General features: G+C 42.9%; 1 protein-coding gene across 1 annotated transcript in view; it reads left to right on the top strand.

Annotated features, from left to right (window-relative positions):
* Positions 1 to 19272, top strand: part of Fto (FTO alpha-ketoglutarate dependent dioxygenase) — a 343642-nt gene that overhangs the window by 141777 nt on the left and 182593 nt on the right. The window contains exons 5-7 of the mRNA XM_057753848.1: positions 3632 to 3711; positions 6707 to 6850; positions 18531 to 18650. Of these exons, the coding sequence (XP_057609831.1) occupies positions 3632 to 3711; positions 6707 to 6850; positions 18531 to 18650 (344 nt within the window). The remainder of the gene's footprint in view (positions 1 to 3631; positions 3712 to 6706; positions 6851 to 18530; positions 18651 to 19272) is intronic.

Below are 19272 nucleotides of genomic sequence, written 5' to 3'. Positions count from 1 at the left end.
TGTCCCGTTTGCTAATGAGCCCATCAGAAATGCTGAGCATTGCTGGTAGGGGTTTGATCTCAAGCATTCCTCTTTGATGATTAGAATCCCCACCCTTTGCTCAAGTTCTCCATCTGTTCTTGTATGTTGTCTACTTTTCCCTTTAGATCCTTAGTATATTAATCACAGTTTTTAAAAATTAATGGTCTGATAATTTTAACATTCTTGTCATATCTCACTGGTTCTGATGTTTGCTCATTCTTTCAAGCTCTGCTTTTTTGCCTTTTAGAATGCCTTTTCATGTTCTTCATGATATGTAACAGGATATCCCAGATGAATAGAACTGCATTAAATAGGCTTTTAGGAAGGTGGTGAGGTGTAGGGGGAGGAGAGTGGTCTATCTTCCTGATTACTTCTTGGTCTTTTAGGGATCTTGTGTTTCTGAATGGTGAATTTCTCAGGTTCTTCTCAGAATTTCTCCCCCTTCTCAGTTGGGACATTCTGCATTGCAGAATCTGAATCAATAAATTTCCTTTTCCAACAGTGTGGTGCTACAGTTGGTGTTTGTTTAGATCTTGCACGTGGATAATCTGAGGTCCCAGGGTTGTCCTTTGATTCACGGTGAGGTTCCTGATCTGCTGTCTTTCCTGTGGCTTCATCTTCAGTAGAATGTCTGAGGAGTCATCATGATGCTCTGGGAAGTCACAAATATTTTCCTTTATATGCTGAGAATTTGATGATTTGATTTCAGACACCCATGACCAATTTTGATTGACCAGGTTATTTAATTCTGCTCTGAAAAGATGACTCATCAGGAAATGTACATCAAAAGCCCTGTATTACTTCATACCCAATTGATATTATTGTGATTTAAAAAAAAAGTGAAACAGAAACTAGCAAATGTTGATAAGACTGGGGAGAAACTAGAAAGCTCGTGTGCTAATGATAGAAGTGTAAACTATGGAAGACTGGCTTTTTTTTTTTTTTTTTTTCAAATGCTAAAACAGAATCACTCTACAAGCCAGGAATCCCGTTTCTAACTATGTATCAAATGTATTGAAGTCAGTCCTCCCAAAGAAATCCCTGTACCAAGTGGTCATTCACAATGGCAAAAAGATGGAAGTGAGCCAAGTGCCCATCCATTCATGAATGGTTAAACAGACTGTAGTATATATATACAATAAAGTATTATCCAGCCTTAAAATGGAAAGAAACTCTGACGTTGCAAGATTAGTGATCCTTGAGGGCGTCATCTGCCAGTAGCCAATGGAAGCAGATTACACTTTCAGGTCTTGGAAGTGTTTGTTTACTTATTTCCTCTTATCTGCCTAATGCGCGTTATCTTCAACCCCTCCCTCTATGATTGATTCTTATTTTGCTTATTCTTTCAAGCTCTACTTTTAGAATTTTGTTTCTTGGTGGATAACATGATGGTTCTGGTAAATGGAACTGCATTAAACAGATGTTCAGTGAAGTGGTGAGGTGAGCAAGAGGGAAATGGTCTGCATCCTATGATTCAGTCTGGTCCTGGGGTTTTTTTGCTCCTGGGCATTGATGAGCTCTCATCTTTTGAGGTCTTTTTAAAATTGTTTCTTTTATTTTGGAGAGTTTTTTTTTCCTCATGTGTTTTTGTTCACTCATTTTTTTTCCTCCTTTACAATCTAAATTTCCTTTAATCTCATTTAGTGACCTCTTAAATTTCAGATACTGAATATCTAATTTTCAGAAGCTTCTATTTATGTGTATAAGATGAAATTTTATGTATGTAAAAGAAAGATCTGTACATGTCTTATGTGGATGTAGGTTTTCTCCTGTTATTTTTTTTTCAATGAATACTAGAATATGTGGTATTTGACACATGTCTATTTTGTTGCAGTCTTTTAAATGATGTTAAATTATGCCTCAAGGGATAATTAATTTACTTACATAAATTGGAGTCTCTAGAGACTTAGTTTCGACTTGTCTGGGCCTATCTCTCACAACCCTTCCTCTGGCACTAGTTTAACTTTGTTACTAAGATAACACTTTTCCTGAGTCTTACCTGGTACCTTGTCCTAGGAGCATTTCTTCTCCTGAGCTCACATTCCAGGTCAGGAGTGAGGTAAGGGGTTTGCTCAGGCTGCTGTTCTCTGAGGCTTCTTTTTCATCCCTTGGGAATTTTCACTCACACATCCACTGGTTGGTGCTTAGCCAATGACTGCAGCATGTTCTCCCCTTACTCCCACTCCCCATCCGCAATCTAGTACATTTTAGGAATCTTGCTATCTTGACTTTCCACCCCCTAATCTGTGTCACTTCCTTTTCCTTCACTTCCCCACTCTGTCTTTGAACCCCTTTCCAGGCAGTAAGTTGGGGGGGTTGTAAACCTGCCTGTTTTGTTTCTCCTTGCCCTCTTTTGGAAACCTTTGATTCCTTGTTTTGCTGTGTTACTTTTTATTTATTTATTTATTTATTATGTATACAACATTCTGCCTCAATGTATGCCCGCACGCCAGAGGAGGGCGCCAGATCTCAGTACAGATGGTTGTGAACCACCATGTGGTTGCTGGGAATTGAACTCAGGACCTCTGGAAGAGCAGCCAGTGCTCTTAACCTCTGAGCCATCTCTCCAGCCCCCTACTATTTATTGTTTAAAAGCATTTAATTGTTAAAGGTAGTGGGCAAGCCTTGTTACTGTTACTTCTGTTGTCAGGGAGGGAAGCCTTCCATTTGTCCTTTGTGTTTCTTTTCTGTGTTTAGAGGTGATCTGAATGCTTTTAGTGGAAGTCATTGTTTGTCTTGGTATCTGCTAGAGGCCTGTTGCCTAATGTAGAAATCACATGTTTTTGAGGCACCTGTTGTTCAATTCTTGTCTCATTAATAACTGAGTGAATGTGATTGAGACCCTGGCAATAGCATCAGTATTTAGAATACACAAAAACCTAGATTCCGATTTGTCTCTTGGTGCTTGTGGTTTTAAGAGTATTCTTCAACTGATGGGTCACCCCTCCTTTTTTTTGTTTTGTTTTGTTTTGTTTGTTTGTTTGTTTTATCTGTTTTCGGAATCATGATCCATAAACTTGAATCTTGGTCCAAGAGCCGAACATGCTTGGTTGGTTAATTGTCAAGGCAAAATGAACATTTTTAAGTAGATAGACAAAGATGAACTTGGAATTAAAGATGTTTATTTCCAAATAATTGAAAAGGATTCAGCTTCTGCTAAAGACATGGTTCTAACCGTGAAAAAGGAAAAGCTCAGCCCACAGATAGAATACGCGGTCATAGATGAGCATCACAAAGCCGCGTGTCAGCAGGAATCTATCTGCCATGCTTGCCAAGGATAGCCCTGGAGCATTACAGTAGTCTATCTGCCATGCTTGCCAAGGATAGCCCTGGAGCATTACTGAGAGCATCTTGGTGTGGGTGATTTATTTATGAAACCTGTATCTGTACACACATACAAGAATCCTGGTTTGAATGATTCATTTTAACGTATACATGCAATATTGATGTAGTCATCCTAGCAAAGACAAAGTACAAGGTAAGGTTAATTCCTTTGTGATTGTCGTTTTTGGATGACAGTTACTGTTTACTTTGTGATTGTTAAACAGTGGGTAGTGTGCACCGACTAATAAACATTAATTGTTTGTTATGTTCTGCGTTTTTCCTGCAGACGATCTCAACGCCACCCACCAGCACTGTGTTCTGGCTGGTTCGCAGCCCCGGTTTAGTTCCACACACCGAGTGGCAGAGGTAAGCAAAAATAAATACGTGATGATTCACACTTTACTGAATGTGGCAGGAGCAATTGAATGAGCAATTTGTCATAGGGCTTTGGAAGCACGCTCATCCGGGAAATCACTCTCCTCTAATTTGCCTTCGGTCTTTACTTACTTTTAAGCTCTGGCTTGAGGTGGCTGCAGTTTTCAAGTTTACTCACAATATAGGCTAAGCTTATTTTGCTTTTTGGAACTGTTTCTTTAAAAAATTATTACATGTCTGTATTTTGTGTGTGTGTGTTTGTGTGTGTGTAGGTTGGAGGACATCTTGTAGGGGTCAGTTCCTTCCTACCACTGTGTTGGTTGCAGGGATGAAACTTAGGTCCTCAGGCTTGGTGGCAAGTGTCTTGCCTACTGAGCCATCTTACCAGCCGAGGGTTTTATTTCATGAAGTAGGTATATGCCATTAGCTGTGCTGATAACTTTAAACTTCCATGAGTGATCATGGTCATGATCCTGCCATGGTCAAAAGCAAAGAAAATGAGGCAAATTTATTTGTCTGTGTATATGTTATTTGGGTTCAAATGGCTGAGATCAACATTTCTCTTAAGTTTTGGTTGGACAGCTGGATATATGAATATAAATTTATGAGAAGCTTGCAGTGCCGTCAGAGAACTTCTGAGGTTCGCAATCAGGTTCCCAGCCCAGTGGCTGCGCAATGGCTGGCAGTCAGCCTATCACCTGAGATCGAGATGGGAATTATAGACAGTCACTCTAGGGTTTTAGAGAACAGGGAAATAATGACAAGGATCATAGACTGGTTTCCTATCCAGGTCTTAATGAATGAATTAACTAATTATGGGTTGCTAGAGATGAAGTCTAAGGCTTTTCACATCTTAGGCAACCACTGAGCAGCAACCCCAGTGCCCAGCTGGTCGACTGTGCTTTGTCTTATAGCTTGATTCTTCAGAGGATACCACTGAAGAATGTGTGTGGGGATGTGGGACAAGCTACAGTTAGATACCATCCACACACTAAGATGGCCAGAGTCAAACGAAGGTAATAATGTTGGCAAAGCTATACAGAAACAAGAGCTCATCTGTACTGCTGGAAGGAATGCCCTATATTCTTTAGTGACTCTGATAGAGTCTGGTACTTCCAACGACTAAATGCTGGCACTCTATGGCATAGCAATCCTATACCTGGATATATGGTAAAAAGAAATCAAACTTGTGCGTGAATGCTCATAATAGCTCCAAACTGGACACAGCACAGGTGCTCATTCCATATCCATATAAGGGACTACTGTTTACTGTTTGACAGTAAACCAGGTTGAAATACTGATGCATGCTGCAACAGGCAGGTGTGTGTGTGTGTGTGTATGTGAGAGAGAGAGAGACTTCAGCATCATCAGCTTACAGCATGAAGCAATTTAGTGCTGGTGGAAAGGACACTAACGGGCAAGGGTTTCATATGGAGTGTCAGAATTATCCTGGAGTTAATTGTGGTAATGATGGTGCAACTCTAAATAGAATTTAAAAATGCCAAGTCGTTGCTTTGAACAGTTGCCCTTCATGATACGAATTAAATTTCAATAAAGCTATAACCCAAAAAGGAATAAGATCTCAAAAAAAAAAAATGCAGGCCCACTCCTGTGGAACAGACTTGTAAAAGAAATCCCACACTAGCTCAGAATTGAGAAATAGATGGTTATTTATTTAGGGGTAAACTCACAAATCAGAATCCTCTGCTGGAACGGAGATCAGAAACCAAAATCTACAACTGGAACAGAGAGAGAGAGGCCAGAAAAGAGGCCAGACGCATGCTCTGCATCAGCTTATATAGTATAAGAGGCCACGCCCCAGTGGGCGGGTAACCACTAGCTGTAAGACTTCCTACAGCACACTCTTTATAAAGTCAGAAAGACAGAGTCCAGCATTTCTTCTGTACAGCCATCAGTAAAGTTAGGCTTGGGCAGGATTAGCTCCTCAGTTGGCTCCGCAGTGGTGGGGGTGCGGGTTGTCCTGGTTCTTAGAGGTAGTGCATGGCATGAGCCTACCTTGCCTCACTCCATGTCTAGGAAGCAAAGATGAAAGTGGGATGCCTTTCTTGGTGAGTGCCACTTAGATGTAGGTACCAGTAGGTACCAGGGCACATTGTGAGTAGGGGTTCACCCCTCTCCTTCACTGCTACCTACCCTCAGTCACCCTGCACTCTGTGGTCACCACATTGAAATACATAATAGCCGAGCTTCTGTGTGAACACAAAAACTTAGTGTTTCCCAGACTTATCTATGCCATGTTTCTTAAAGAAGCAGTGATGGTTTCTATACCAAAGACTTGCTTGCGGGGGCTTTGCCACATGCTTGCTTTAAATTATAAATATTGAAAGAAAACTATTTTAAGGATATGTTTTCCTCAGACATCCAGAGGAAATCATTTCATTATCAAGATAAGTGAATTCATTTCATCCTCCATCTGTGTCCTTGGTGTTTCCAGCCTAAGCTCCTTCAAAGGAGTGTGTCCCTCTGAGCCCTGTCTCATTTCCAAAGCCTCGAGACAGGTGAGCTAGCTGTCTCCGTCCCCACTGATGGCGAGGTCTCAGCTTTGCCTTGAGTGTACTTCGTAGCCTAAGCCCCATAGTCTTCCTAGAACTTGTCCTAGAAAGGATTGCAGCTTTCTCCTGTATGTGGAAAAGGGAGAACATTCTTTGCCTTGAATTTAAAATGTCATCCCCCTCTACCCTTCTCCAGACACACACATACACATTATTGCTGTTCTGGTTTATGTGCTTTGCACCATATTTTCTAGTCTGGCTACCACCTTTCCCCCATTGCATATGACACGCCTCGGGATGCATGTTTATTTAGAGAGAGGAGTCGCACGTAGTGTGATCGCAGCCTGTGGGACCTAGTGAGGTCTGACTGGCTATGCAGAATCAAGAGAACAGGCCACCACTGCATGAGCAGGTGAGGATGGCATGGTGAGCTCGGAGTCATTCACAGGCTTGCTGTGGTTCTGTCTTGGCAGTGTTCGACAGGCACCTTGGATTATATTTTACAACGCTGCCAGTTGGCCCTGCAGAATGTCCTCAATGAACTGGACAATGGCGACGTCTCTCTGAAGTCCTTGGAACCTTCAGTTTTGAAAAAAGGGGAAGATATCCACAATGAGGTAGGGATGGCCAAGAAGTTGATGGGTCTGAGACTCACCCCTGCTTGCAACCTTGTGAGGGTCTAATACAGTGTTGTAATAAGAGCGGCGGGGCTGCGTCCCCTGGCACCCGGCTGCCCGCATGGCTAGCTTATGCCCCGAAATAATTACACGGAAACTGTATTCTTTTGAACACTGCTTGGCCCATTAGCTCCAGCCTCTTATTGGCTAGCTCTTACATATTGATCTAACCCATTTCTAATATTCTGTGTAGCACCATGAGCTGGCTTACCAGGAAAGATCTTAACCTGCGTCTGTCTGGAGTGGGAGAATCATGGCGACTCCCTGACTTGGCTTCTTTCTCCCAGCATTCTGTTCTGTTTACTCCACCCACCTAAGGGTTGGCCTATTAAATGGGCCTAGGCAGTTTCTTTATTTAACCAATGAAATTAACTCCTCCATCAACACAGAAGAGTCGAACCAGAGAGGAGGGCAGGTTATACTAACAATCACAGTAGTCAGAGCTCAGCATGTTAGTGTTAACAAAACATGGCAACCACACAGCTTCTAAACAGCAGGAATTTATCCTCTTCGTCTAGACTGGGAAGCCCAATAGTAGGCACTGGCAATATGGGTGTCTGGAGAGGACCTGTTTCCACATTCATAGATGCTACCTTCTCATTGTGTCTGCATGGTGGAAAGGACAAAGCCTCATTGGGCCTCCTTTATATCTGCATTGAGTCCCTTCATTAGAGGTCTGCTCTCAGAATCAGTTACCTCCCAAAGTGAGCTATCACTTTGAGCATAGTTAATATTTCACCGTAAGAATTTAGGTGTAAAGGGCACAAACATTCAGACCACTGCTCTCTTTGAGACAGTTTCTACAGGAAATACACAGTGGGCAGGTAGCATGGCACAAGAAGGGTTTATATTATATGAGTAGAACCTTGAGACAAGGGAGCTGACTTTTCTAATACACTGGAAGCATCTTCCAAGTTCCAAGTCTTTGCCCTAGCTTCTGCAGAAGGACACTGACTCTTTCTCCCCACCATGGTTTTCCCCAGTACATACATCCTTGCAGAGGGACTGCAACACAGAGTCATAAGTGGCTTCCTTGAAGGCAGGCAGAAATAAAGGGACTTGAGGAGAATGGTTGCCCCCCCCCCCCCAGCAGTAAGCGTGCTTTGGCTTATATTTATGAGAGTAGCTGCTTTTCTGAAGTTTGTGAGCTAGGAGGGTCTGCATCATGAGGTCGGTGCACATCCTAAATTTACTTCCAATTTCCACATTTCCAAACTTTATATATTAACTGTTTAGCCGTTTCCAACTTTTTTTTTTTTTTGCATAAGTGACTTTTTTAAAAAAAGAAATTTTGATGGTTGGTGGTGGTGCATGCCTTTAATCCCAACACTCAGGAGGCAGAGTCAGGTGGATTTTGGTGAGTTCGAGGCCAGCCTGCTCTGCAAGAGCTAGTTCCAGGACAGGCTCCAAAACTACAGAGAAACCTTGTCTCAAAAAACCAACCAACCAACCAACCAACAAAAAAAACTTTGTTCTACTAACAGGCATCCTCTATAGTTAGTCAAAAGTAAATGTAAAGTAGATAATCATAGTCAGTGAAGACACAGCAGTCCTTGGACTCATCTGCAGGCCCCCTTATAGAGAGAAGACGCTAAGCCCGCACCCTCATCTGCAGGCACCCTTATAGAGAGAAGACGCTAAGCCCGCACCCTCATCTGCAGGCACCCTTATAGAGAGAAGACGCTAAGCCCGCACCCTCATCTGCAGGCACCCTTATAGAGAGAAGACGCTAAGCCCGCACCCTCATCTGCAGGCACCCTTATAGAGAGAAGACGCTAAGCCCGCACCCTCATCTGCAGGCACCTTATAGGGAGAAGACGCTAAGCCCGCACCCTCATCTGCAGGCCCCCTTATAGAGAGAAGACGCTAAGCCCGCACCCTCATCTGCAGGCACCCTTATAGAGAGAAGACGCTAAGCCCGCACCCTCATCTGCAGGTCCCCTTATAGAGAGAAGACGCTAAGCCCGCACCCTCATCTGCAGGCACCCTCATAGAGAGAAGACGCTAAGCCCGCACCCTCATCTGCAGGCACCCTCATAGAAGTCGCTAAGCCCGCACCCTCATCTGCAGGCACCTTTATAGAGAGAAGGTGCCAAGCCTGCACCCTTATGGAGAGAAGGCACTAAGCCTGTACCCTAATAGAGAGAAGATGCTAAGCCTGCACTCTTACAGAGAGAAGGGGCTAAGCCTGTACCCTTCTGACATGCTAAGGAGATTTGTGATAATGATCATGCAACTTTATAAGTTAAAAACAGTATTGACTTTTATACTTCAAATGAATGGATTTTATTATGAATAAATTATACCTCAGATAAAGACATAACGATTAATAGGTGGTAGAGAATAGTAAAAACGGTCCAGCAATCTCAAACTTAATCTCATGATTAAGCAATCTCATAACATAATGAGAACTGGTGGAAAGCCTGAACCAAGACACTGCTGCTTATCCTGTCAGTCAAGCAAGTGATGATCACTGAGCTTGCGCCAGGCCCTCTTCTGGTTGCACTAAGGTAAACTGGTAAAGAAAACAGACGTTCTAGTATATGGAGAAGAGAAACAAGAAACAGAATACGGGTAAAGTATATGGTGTGCTGACGTTGCTAATTCTACTAACAACAAACAGAACAAGGAGATGGCAAGAGCCAGAGAGCGTGCATCTTTACTGGAAAGTGCTGTGGTATAATGCTCTTGTACTATAAAGATTTGTCACTCATATTGGTTTAATGAAATGGTGATTGGCTAGTAACCAGGCAGGAGGTATGGTGGGGCGACCAAACTAGGAGAATTCTGGGAAGAGGAAAGGCAAAGATGCAGTCGACATCCAGAAGCAGAGGAAGCAAGATGAGAATGCCTTACTGAGAAAACATATCAAGCCATGTGGCTAACCATGGATAAGTATTATGGGTTAATTGAAGTTGCAAGAGGTAGTTAAGAATAAACCTGAACAATAGGCCAGACAGCTTATAATTAATATAAGCCTCTGTGTGTTTATTTGGGAACTGAATGGCAGCAGGACCAGGCAGGACAGAAACTTCTGTCTACAGGAAAGAAGAAAAGGGGGGTGAGCTATGTGTGGGGGGAGGAGGGGCATTTCAAGCAGAAGGAGCAACTACTACAAAGACCACAGGCAGGGAATGCTCGACGTTCATGGGACAGCTCAGCAGCAGTGTGAGGGAGGGTGTGAGGCTACCAGTTGTAGGGGGTGGGGTCACACGGACAGTGTTAGCAGATGTATAGATCCTGAGGGCCTCCTAAGCACAGCAGCCCTTCTTTTTACTATGAGGGAAATAGCCATTGAAGGAGCCTGAGCAGACAAGAAACAGTGTCTTTACCCATAGACATCAGAGATCTTGTCATAGCTTTTAAAAGGTTTTCCATGTCTTGTGAGCTGTTCTACACTTTGGAAAACTGCATCAGAATCCTCAGAACCAAAGACAAAACAAAACAAAACAAAACAAAAAAACAAAACCACTCTGCCTTTCAGAGAATTATGGCTGCCTTGTGCTATAGCTAAACTTAGGGCCGGATTTCCTTCCCACTGTGCCTCATAAGTGTCTCCGTTGGAGATGGTGCTTGTAGCTAGAACTGCTTGAGACCATGTGTTTTGGGCCCGATGACCTCATGGCTCTTCATCTTTGTACAGGATCTCTGATCCAGGTATTCACTTACTCTCTGAAAGACTTCATGGCTTTCAGAGTCAGGTCAGCAAACTGGGTGCTGACTCTATCGTGCACGTTTGCTATTTCATTTCACCATCTTCTCCGGTCATATGGAGCCATGGTGTTTTGTTATATCCAGTGGAAACTAGAAAACTACACAGCACATTATTGCCATCAGAATCCATCTGCCACAGAAACTGGACAGCCGCTTTGACGTTGTATCAGGGAGATAGGACGGCCCTTGAGGGTTTGCCCAGGTGAACAGATAAAAAGTCTTGTAAGTAAATATCCCCTGAGCCTATCACGGCCCCTACCCCCTCTTCTCCCAGGTACCAAAGCCATCCTAACTTCAAGGTTATGTTTGTGTCCACTAGTCATTAGGAGTTGTTCTGTTTTCCTACAAGCTGGCCTGGATGGGGCTGGCTTGCCCACGGCCCTGTATTCTCAGTGGTTACCTGGTTTTCTGTTGTTTTCTTCTTCTTCCTCCAAGGCCATGTGTCTTTGCTGGGCTAATCATAATGAAGCACTTTGGAAATTTTGAAGCCATCTGGACTTTGCAATGACTTGTTTTCTAGCAAGGCAACATGGGAACTTCAGTCATAAGAAGGCAGTGTTTTATTTTTTAATATCCCTGTTTTAAGATACAGAGAAAAGATTTAAATTCATTTTTAAGCAGAATTCCCCTCTTTATTATCAAGTTGTCCATTTCTTTCTTTAACTAGTGTGTTGTAAACCTAACAACCTTCTGGCAAGTTTCTCCTGCAGGTGACACAGTGGGTAACATGGGTTCCCGGTTGTTTCTTCTGCTCCTGCCTCCTCTCTCAAGCTGCTCTGGAATGGCTTCATGTGTGTTTGTGTAGCTGTAGCCAAGCACACCCTGCTCTGGTGACCTCAGTGCTGAAGAACAGTGCAGATTGTGTGGTGGGGCATACATATGTCCCTTAGGACATGGGCACAGCCTCATGAGCAAACCAATTGCCTGACCTGGGGCCAAATTAAGAGTCTAAGCAAACATGGCGGAGAAAAAGCAGGCGCTCGCTGCTTACCTTCATATGGGACTGCTGGCGATGTGGTGAGAGTGGTTTTGAAATATGATTTTGGAATGTTTCTTCTTTTTTTTTTTTTTTTTTCGAGATAGACTTTCACTGTGTAGCTCAGGCTAGTCTCAGACTCAGTCTTCTGCTTTAGCTGTCTGAGTGCTAGGATCACAGGTGTGCACCGCCATCACTAGCTGCTGTGATTTTTGCTTCACATCGCCCGAGTGCTCACGGACTGAGATTCGGACAGACAGATGGATCCTGTTTCTTTCCCCTTCACATATTCCCTTGGTGTTTCTGGGCGAGAGCCGAACTTGGTTAATCTCCTTTGGCTGTTCTGTGGAGAAGGCATGTATAGGTATGACGGTATGGACGCCGTCTTCTGGGTTGTGTCCATGACCCTGAAGCCACTGTGCACTTGCTTTCATGGTTCCCTGAAGATGCAGAAGGCCTTTCGTGATCTGTGGGACTCCAGGCTGCGGTCCACCTTCTTCTACCCATGGACTTTCATTTGATTGTGGATGGAAATTGCTCAGAAGGTTGAATAATTGTCTTCATCTGTGCATGTCAGAAATCATCCAATTTGGTTCATACGTGAGCAAGAGAAGACCGCAGAGTCCCTCACGGAGCTAGTCCATGTTGTCTCTGCTGTTCTTGTCTTTGGGGACCCATGTCACTTGTGGAATCTTTCTGTTTTTTATCTGCATTTTGCTTTCCTGGTGGCTTGTCTTTTCTTTCTGCTCTGCTAGCTCTTAGCTTCCTCTGCAGGTTTTGTTCTCTAGAGAAATATGGAGACCCTGCTTCTAATATGATTAGAACTCTCTAGGTCATTCAGTATGCCTACACTTTGAGTTTTGGTTTAGGTCTGCAGTAATAAGACCTGACTCCTTGGCTTTTGTGCAGACCTACCCTCGTAACTTTCCCATCCCCAGCGTTTGAGGGGTAAAAATTCTCGTAGTAATGAGGGAACTAGACAAGATGGCATTTGATTAAAATTCTGTGATCTTCCACCCCCAACATTGAAGAAAAAAGGTCAGGTCATACATAGCATTAAGTAAAATGTATACACACTGGACCTGGTGTCCACAGAAATGTGGCATCCCTGACTCTGCTTCAGCCAGCCAGAAAGCCTGCCTGGAGTGAGCCCTCAGTGCAGACCTTCTTGACAGGCATGGAGAGGGTAGGGTGTGAGCCAGCATGGTTAAAAACTTTTCCGCTCAGAGAACTCTCTAGGCCTGTGAGGTGCTTAGAAATAGAAAGTTCTGGGCTTGTGGTCTTCTCTAGCTAGTATTCTTCGTCTCTGGCAAGAATCTGACATATACTGGGCAGTTCCTTACAAAGGCATTGAAAGCTCAGCACAAACCTGTATGATTATCCCTGCTCTACAGCGGGCATAGCCCTTCTGTAGACAGCCCACGTCACACTGACTTCAGAACTCTAATTCTTTTATCAATTTGTGTTTTTAAGACTGTTTTTGTTAGTGGAAATAGTGTTAGTTTTTTTTTTTAATCTTTATTGTATTTTAGGTTTATGATTATTTTTATTAGTTTACAGGGACTTAGGTTTCATGATGGAATTTTATTTTATTTTATTTTATTTGGTTTTTCAAGATAGGGTTTCTCTGTGGCTTTGGAATCTGTCCTGGAACTAGCTCTTGTAGACCAGGCTGACCTCGAACTCACAAAGATCGTGATGGAATTTTCAAATTAATTCTACTCTGTTGTTTATCTCCACCCCCCCCCCCAACTTCCCCAGCCCCATTTCCTCCCACTTCCTTTATTCCTTCCCATCTCCCCCTCCAGTTTGACTCAGGTCTAGCTGTGTAGTCCAGGTTGGCCTTGTTACCCACCTCCCTTAGCCTAGGAAGGTAGTGCCATTGTGCAGACTTAGAGCCGTCCTTTCAGCACCACTGCCACCACCGCCTTCTCTGCAGCCTCCTCCTCCACAGCATTAATTGTTTTTAAGTAGCTTACAAATAAAGGCTTCATTGTGACATTCATATGTATATGTTAGTACATTTATTGTTATTCAACCATTCACTGACCTCCACTGTCCTTCCCTCCTGCTTTGTTCTGTTCCCCTTTGTCTCCCCAAATAGTCCTGGTTCTCAAGTCACACAAACACCATTGCCCTCTCCTGTTTAAGGCTTTCCTGTAGAGCTCTTCCTGTCTCATAGTCTCTTCCATTGCCAGTCATGTATGTATGTATGAATGCACATATAGAAACATCCATATAGATTTGTTAGCTAAATTCTCCTCTACTTTTGTCTGGTTTCTTTTGCTTAGCATAATGATCTCTAGATCCATTATTTTCCTGAAAACGCCATGACTGAAGTCTTTTTTACAGCTGAGTAAATTTCCACTGTATATATACCCGCATTTTTTTTTTAATCTTTTCATCTCTTCTTGGACAGCTACACTGGTTCCAGATCTTTGCTGTTGTGAATAGTGTGGCATTAAGCACAGATGTGCAGGTATCTCTATAGTGTGCTCACTTAGAGTCCTTTACATAAACATCTCGGAGTGGTATACCTGCATCCTGTGTTAGTTCCAGTTTTGCTTTTTGAGGGACCTCCATATTAATTCCACAATGACTGCACCCACTTATATTCCCACCAACAATAGAGTTCTGATTGTCCCACATCCTCACCCTCATTGTTGTTATTTGTTTTCTTGGTAACTGGTCTGCAATGGAATTCCTAGGTGGCTTTAATTTGCATTTTGCTCATGGCTAAGGATGTTGAATGCTTTTTCAAGTGTGTATTTAGCGCTTATATTTCTTCCCTTAGAACTCTATTATTCCACTCCATTTATTCACTTGATGATTTGCTTTTGTGGGATTTAGTTTTTGGAGATCTTTTGGAGTCTAGGTGGTAATGCCCTGTTGGGTGTTTATTTGGCAAATATTGTTCTCCTGTTTTGTGGGATGTCTCTTTACTTTATGATTGTTTCTCTCTCTGTGCAAAAGCTTTTTAATATTATTTAATCTCATTGATAATTCTTAGGGTTATTTTCTGTGCTATTAAGGTCTTTTCCAGAAAGTCCTTGCCTATGTCTATATTCTGAAGAGTTTTGCCTTTCTCTGCGTTTTCAGAGTTTCAAGTCTACAAAGTAAGGTCTTTGGTCTATTTTGAACTGACTTTTGTCCATGGAGAAAGATATAAATCTTGTTTCTTTCTTTTACATTTGGATATTCAATTTTCCCAGCACTGTTACTGAAGAGGATGTCATTTTTCTGATGTGTCTTCTTGACATCTTTGTAAGAGATCAGTTGGTCCCAGTTGTGTGGCTTTATTTCTGGGTACTCTATTAATTCCATTGATCTGCTTTTGTGTTACTGCTAGGCATTTTTGTTACTATGATTTTTTAGTATACTTTGAGATTATATGCTGTGATTCATTGAGCATTGCTTATTCTGTTTAGGATTGTTCTTGGCTTAAGGGGGTATTTTGTGCTTCTGTATGAATTTTAGAATTTTTTCTAGTTCTGTGAATAGTATCATTTGACTTTTATTGGAATTGTATTGAATTTGTAGGTAACTTTTTGTAATATGACTATTTTCACTCTATCCTGCCAATCCATGAGTATTGGGTTTTTTTTCCCATCTTCTAATTGTTTGAATTTCTTTCATTAGTGTCTTATTTCATTGTAGACATCTTATACCCCTCTGATGAGGAAGGAAGGTAAATTATGAATGGAGCAGGGCTGGAGCGATGGCTTAGAGGTTAAGAGCACTGTCTGCTTTTCCAGAGAGGTCCTGGGAGTTCAATTCCTAGCAACCACGTGGTGGTTCACACCCATCTGTAATGAGATGTGGTACCCTCTTCTGGCATGCAGGCAGAGTGTTATATATATAATAAATAAATATATCTTGAAAAAAATATGAATAGAGCTTTCCCCTTATTTTTTTCTTGGCAAGTTAGAGGTATTTAGGACTGTGGATTTCTGTGTTGAATTCCTGTCCTTCCTCAAGGCAAAAAGCAGTTAGGAGGTGGAAGAGTTTTCTAAGGTGTCTTTATGAACCCTTAGGTTCAGGATTAAGTTTACTGTAAATAGAAGTCATTTTCTTTTCTTTCTTTCTTTCTTTTTTCTATTTGAATTCCTTTTCCTTCTTTCTCTTGCCTTATTTCTCTAGTTAAGATTCGAAACACTATACCAAGTAAGAGTGGAGAGTGTGGGAACCTTGTCTGATTTTAGAGGATTTAGTGTAATATTGGCTATAGTTTTGTGCTATATAGCCTTTATTATGCTAAGATATGTTCCTTCTATTTGTAGTTCAATCAAGAATTTTATTATGAAGGAACATGGACTTTGTCAAAGGCCTAGTCTGCATCTACTGATAACCCAGTGCCCAACATGGTTCATGTGCTTTGTTGCATCTTGATTTATATATGTTGAACCATCCTTGCATGCCTGGAATAGAAACAATTTGGTCATGGGTCATGGTATATGATTGTCCTCACTTGTTCTTGAATTCGATTTGTAAAGAATTTACAAATTTATTAAGAAATTCGTGTCTATGTTCATCAGTGTGTTTGATCTATAGCCCTTTGTTGCTATTCTCTGGTTTTGCGATTGTGGTGATGCTGACTTTGTTCACTGTATTTTGCAGCCTGCCTTCCCTTTCTGTTTTTGTGATTTACGAACAGTTTGAGGAACACTGGTGTTAGCTCTTCCCTCAAAGTTTTGACTGTGAATTCATCCGGGTTCTGGGCTTCTCTTTGTGGAGACACTTTTTGTATCTCATCACTCCCATTGCTTTTTATGAATTTAAGTTGTTTTATGTCTTGATTTAACTTTGGTAGGTCATCAATGCTGGGAATTTATCCATTACAAGGAGGCAGTTTCTAGTCTTCCGTTTTCCCTGAACATCCAGAACCCTGATTCTTTAAAAACAGAAGTTACGTTTATTTTTCTCTTGGGATTCAGGAGGGCTTGCGCCATAACATGTGTGAGGAGTTTAGAGGAATCAATTTCCTCCTTCCACCATCAGGGCTCAAACTCAGGTTGGTGGCCTTGGCAACAAGCTTCCTGATCCTCTGAGCCATGGTCCCGAGGTGCCTGAGGGTGAAGAGAAGCTTTTCTTCTGAGCATGGCCGGGACTCTGCATTTGCCCTCTTGTCCTGTGGCAGAGTCCCCCTCCCGCCCTCTTGTCCTGTGGCAGAGTCCCCCTCACGCCATCTTGCTGCATCCAAGCTCAGTCCTCTTCAGTGGAAATAACCGACCCAAGGCTTGAGAAGCTGTCGGAAACCACTTCTCCTCTCCCTGACTTAAGGCTTGAGTCTCTGCTGCCTGTCAAGCTGCTCTGTCCATGACTAGTTTCACGAGGAACCCATTAAAAGACTCTCTTTTCCCTTGTAGTAAATGTGTTGCTAAACCTGGATCTCCCTTGAAGTTGAACTGTGGTCGTATTTATTCTGGTTTCAAACTACTCAGATTTACCTCTGTCAACCACTGTCTTTTAATGCCACAGATAAGGTTTAGCAACTGTCTTAATGTTGCCCACATTCCTGTTTTGTTTAAACAGCTTTAGCTGAAATCGGTTCTACACATCAAACAAACATTGATTTAATGTAAACCAAAACCTTTCATTAGACTAGGTCTTCTCCAGTTTCTTACCTGGGCCATTTTCACCATTGCTAATCTTCACAAGTTGCTTTTTGTTTGCTTTTTGAACATTCAGCGTGGAGAAACGACCTGCAGTCCTCCGTGGTCACAGGTGATGGTGATAATAACTTAGCTCTGTGTGTGGAACGTGATCACTCTGCAAAGCAGACAACCATGGCACAGTGCTAGACTTGCTGCCAAAGTCAAAGGAGTTTTGGGGTGAGATGGAGTTCTGTCCTGATGATACCAACTGATGTTCAAGGGGAAGACAAGCCATGGAAGACTTGTCTGCCCAGTGCTGGTCACACTCTGATCTCTGTGTGTTCAGACTGTTTCCATTGCAAGGATCAGACAACTAAACCTGAGTCAGCTGACTGGAAAGGGGCTGTGGAGATAGTTCATCCAGTCAGGGACTGTCTCCGGGACCTGATTTTCATCTTCTCAACTCATAATCCCGTTCTGCCATATTGTCTTCAGTTTGACAGCAAAATGTCTACAGTCTTCTTGTGTTTCTCTAGTCTTGAGACCTGTCCTTCCAAAATCCAGAAATGGGGAAGTCGGGGATGTTTGACTTAACCCTGGGTTTCCACTTCCGCCATTAGTATTCTAGCTGGAGCTCTGCCTATGCCACAGGACCGAGCCTGAGGAAGGGGCAGTGGTGGGAGCTGTGTCATCCTGTGGGTAGGAGCCTCTAGGTGGTCAACACACACAGCTCCCTAGCTTCCCAGAAAAGAACGTAAATCAGTGCCTTCTATCTTTGCTACTGTTTGCCTATTGCGATCAGCCCTTACTGAGTCAACAAGTGAGAACCTTAATGGCTGTGGAGGAGGTTGAATGCCTCTATAACTAATTATATATTGTTTGCTTATGTGGCTAAGATTATCACCAGCTCCTCCAGGCCCTTGGGTAAGTTCTTTCTTTTCTAAGAAGTTGACACGTGATACTCTTAATATCTGCCTGTGTCATTGCCTTCTTAGCTTTTACTAAAAATGTTTAATTGCTTGGTTGTGACTTTCCATCATACTCAGTGGAGGCCACTTATACTCCAGGATCTGAATGTTTGTTGTATCTGCCTAAAACACGTAACCTGGCCTGGATTGTCATCCTAGCAGGACCTCAACTCTAAGACTTCCATTTTCTTGGCTTGCAGAAAGCTCTGGAGATGCCAGGATGTGTTGGGAACTAGTTAGCCAGGCTTTTCTCACCATTCTCGACCTCTTCTATGAAGCTGCCAAAGGAGACTTGAGTGGGGAAGTCACTGTCCTTGTTGGTCTGTCACAAGGACATTCTGACACTGCTTTCTTGTTCCGGTTCACAGGTCGAGTTTGAGTGGCTGAGGCAGTTCTGGTTTCAAGGCAATCGGAACAAACTTTGCACTGATTGGTGGTCTGAACCCATGACTCAGCTGGAGGAGCTGTGGAAGAAGATGGAGAGTGTGGTAAGTGCCTGAGGTCTGACCACCTTCTCTGGGGCACTGCACCATGCAGGTCTTCAGCTAACCGTCACGGGCAAATGTATATGTTGTTAACCTACATGATCGTGGTAGGTTATTCCCTGTTAGAGAATGGGAACAGTCTGCAATTTTGTCGCCAAAGCCTCAGCTAATTTCCGGAAACATTTCTGATAGTCTCCACAGAAGGCATTCTGCTCCAGTCTGAGAGTAGGGCAACAGCAGGTGCAGCTTTCATTTGTTCTTACGCTCCAACCACTATTCAGAGGGCTTTCCTACCACAGTTGACGTCGACGGCGTTGTGAGCCCTGATGTACAGGTCTGAAATCTGAGGTATAGAGGAGTTAAGTTCTTGTCCGCGGTCACTAAGCAGATGGTGGAGATAGATTGAAGCACAGGTTGCCAGGCTGCAAAGCGCATGCCTTTAGTCACCATAACCTAGGATTTAGGAAGGAGAAGTGTGGATGCCACCACATATTACTGCAGCTGAAATCAAACCAGGCAGTTGGAAAAAAAAAAGTCACAGACTGGCAAGATAGCTCAGAAGGTAGACAGTTGCCACCAAACCTGGCGACCTGGGTTCTGTCTCTGGGATATCTTCCACATCATG

The sequence above is a fragment of the Chionomys nivalis genome, chromosome 21 (assembly GCF_950005125.1).
Source record: "Chionomys nivalis chromosome 21, mChiNiv1.1, whole genome shotgun sequence".
NCBI lineage: Eukaryota > Metazoa > Chordata > Mammalia > Rodentia > Cricetidae > Chionomys > Chionomys nivalis.
Note: the sequence above shows the minus strand (reverse complement) of the source record. Positions and strands in the feature narration are given on the sequence as shown.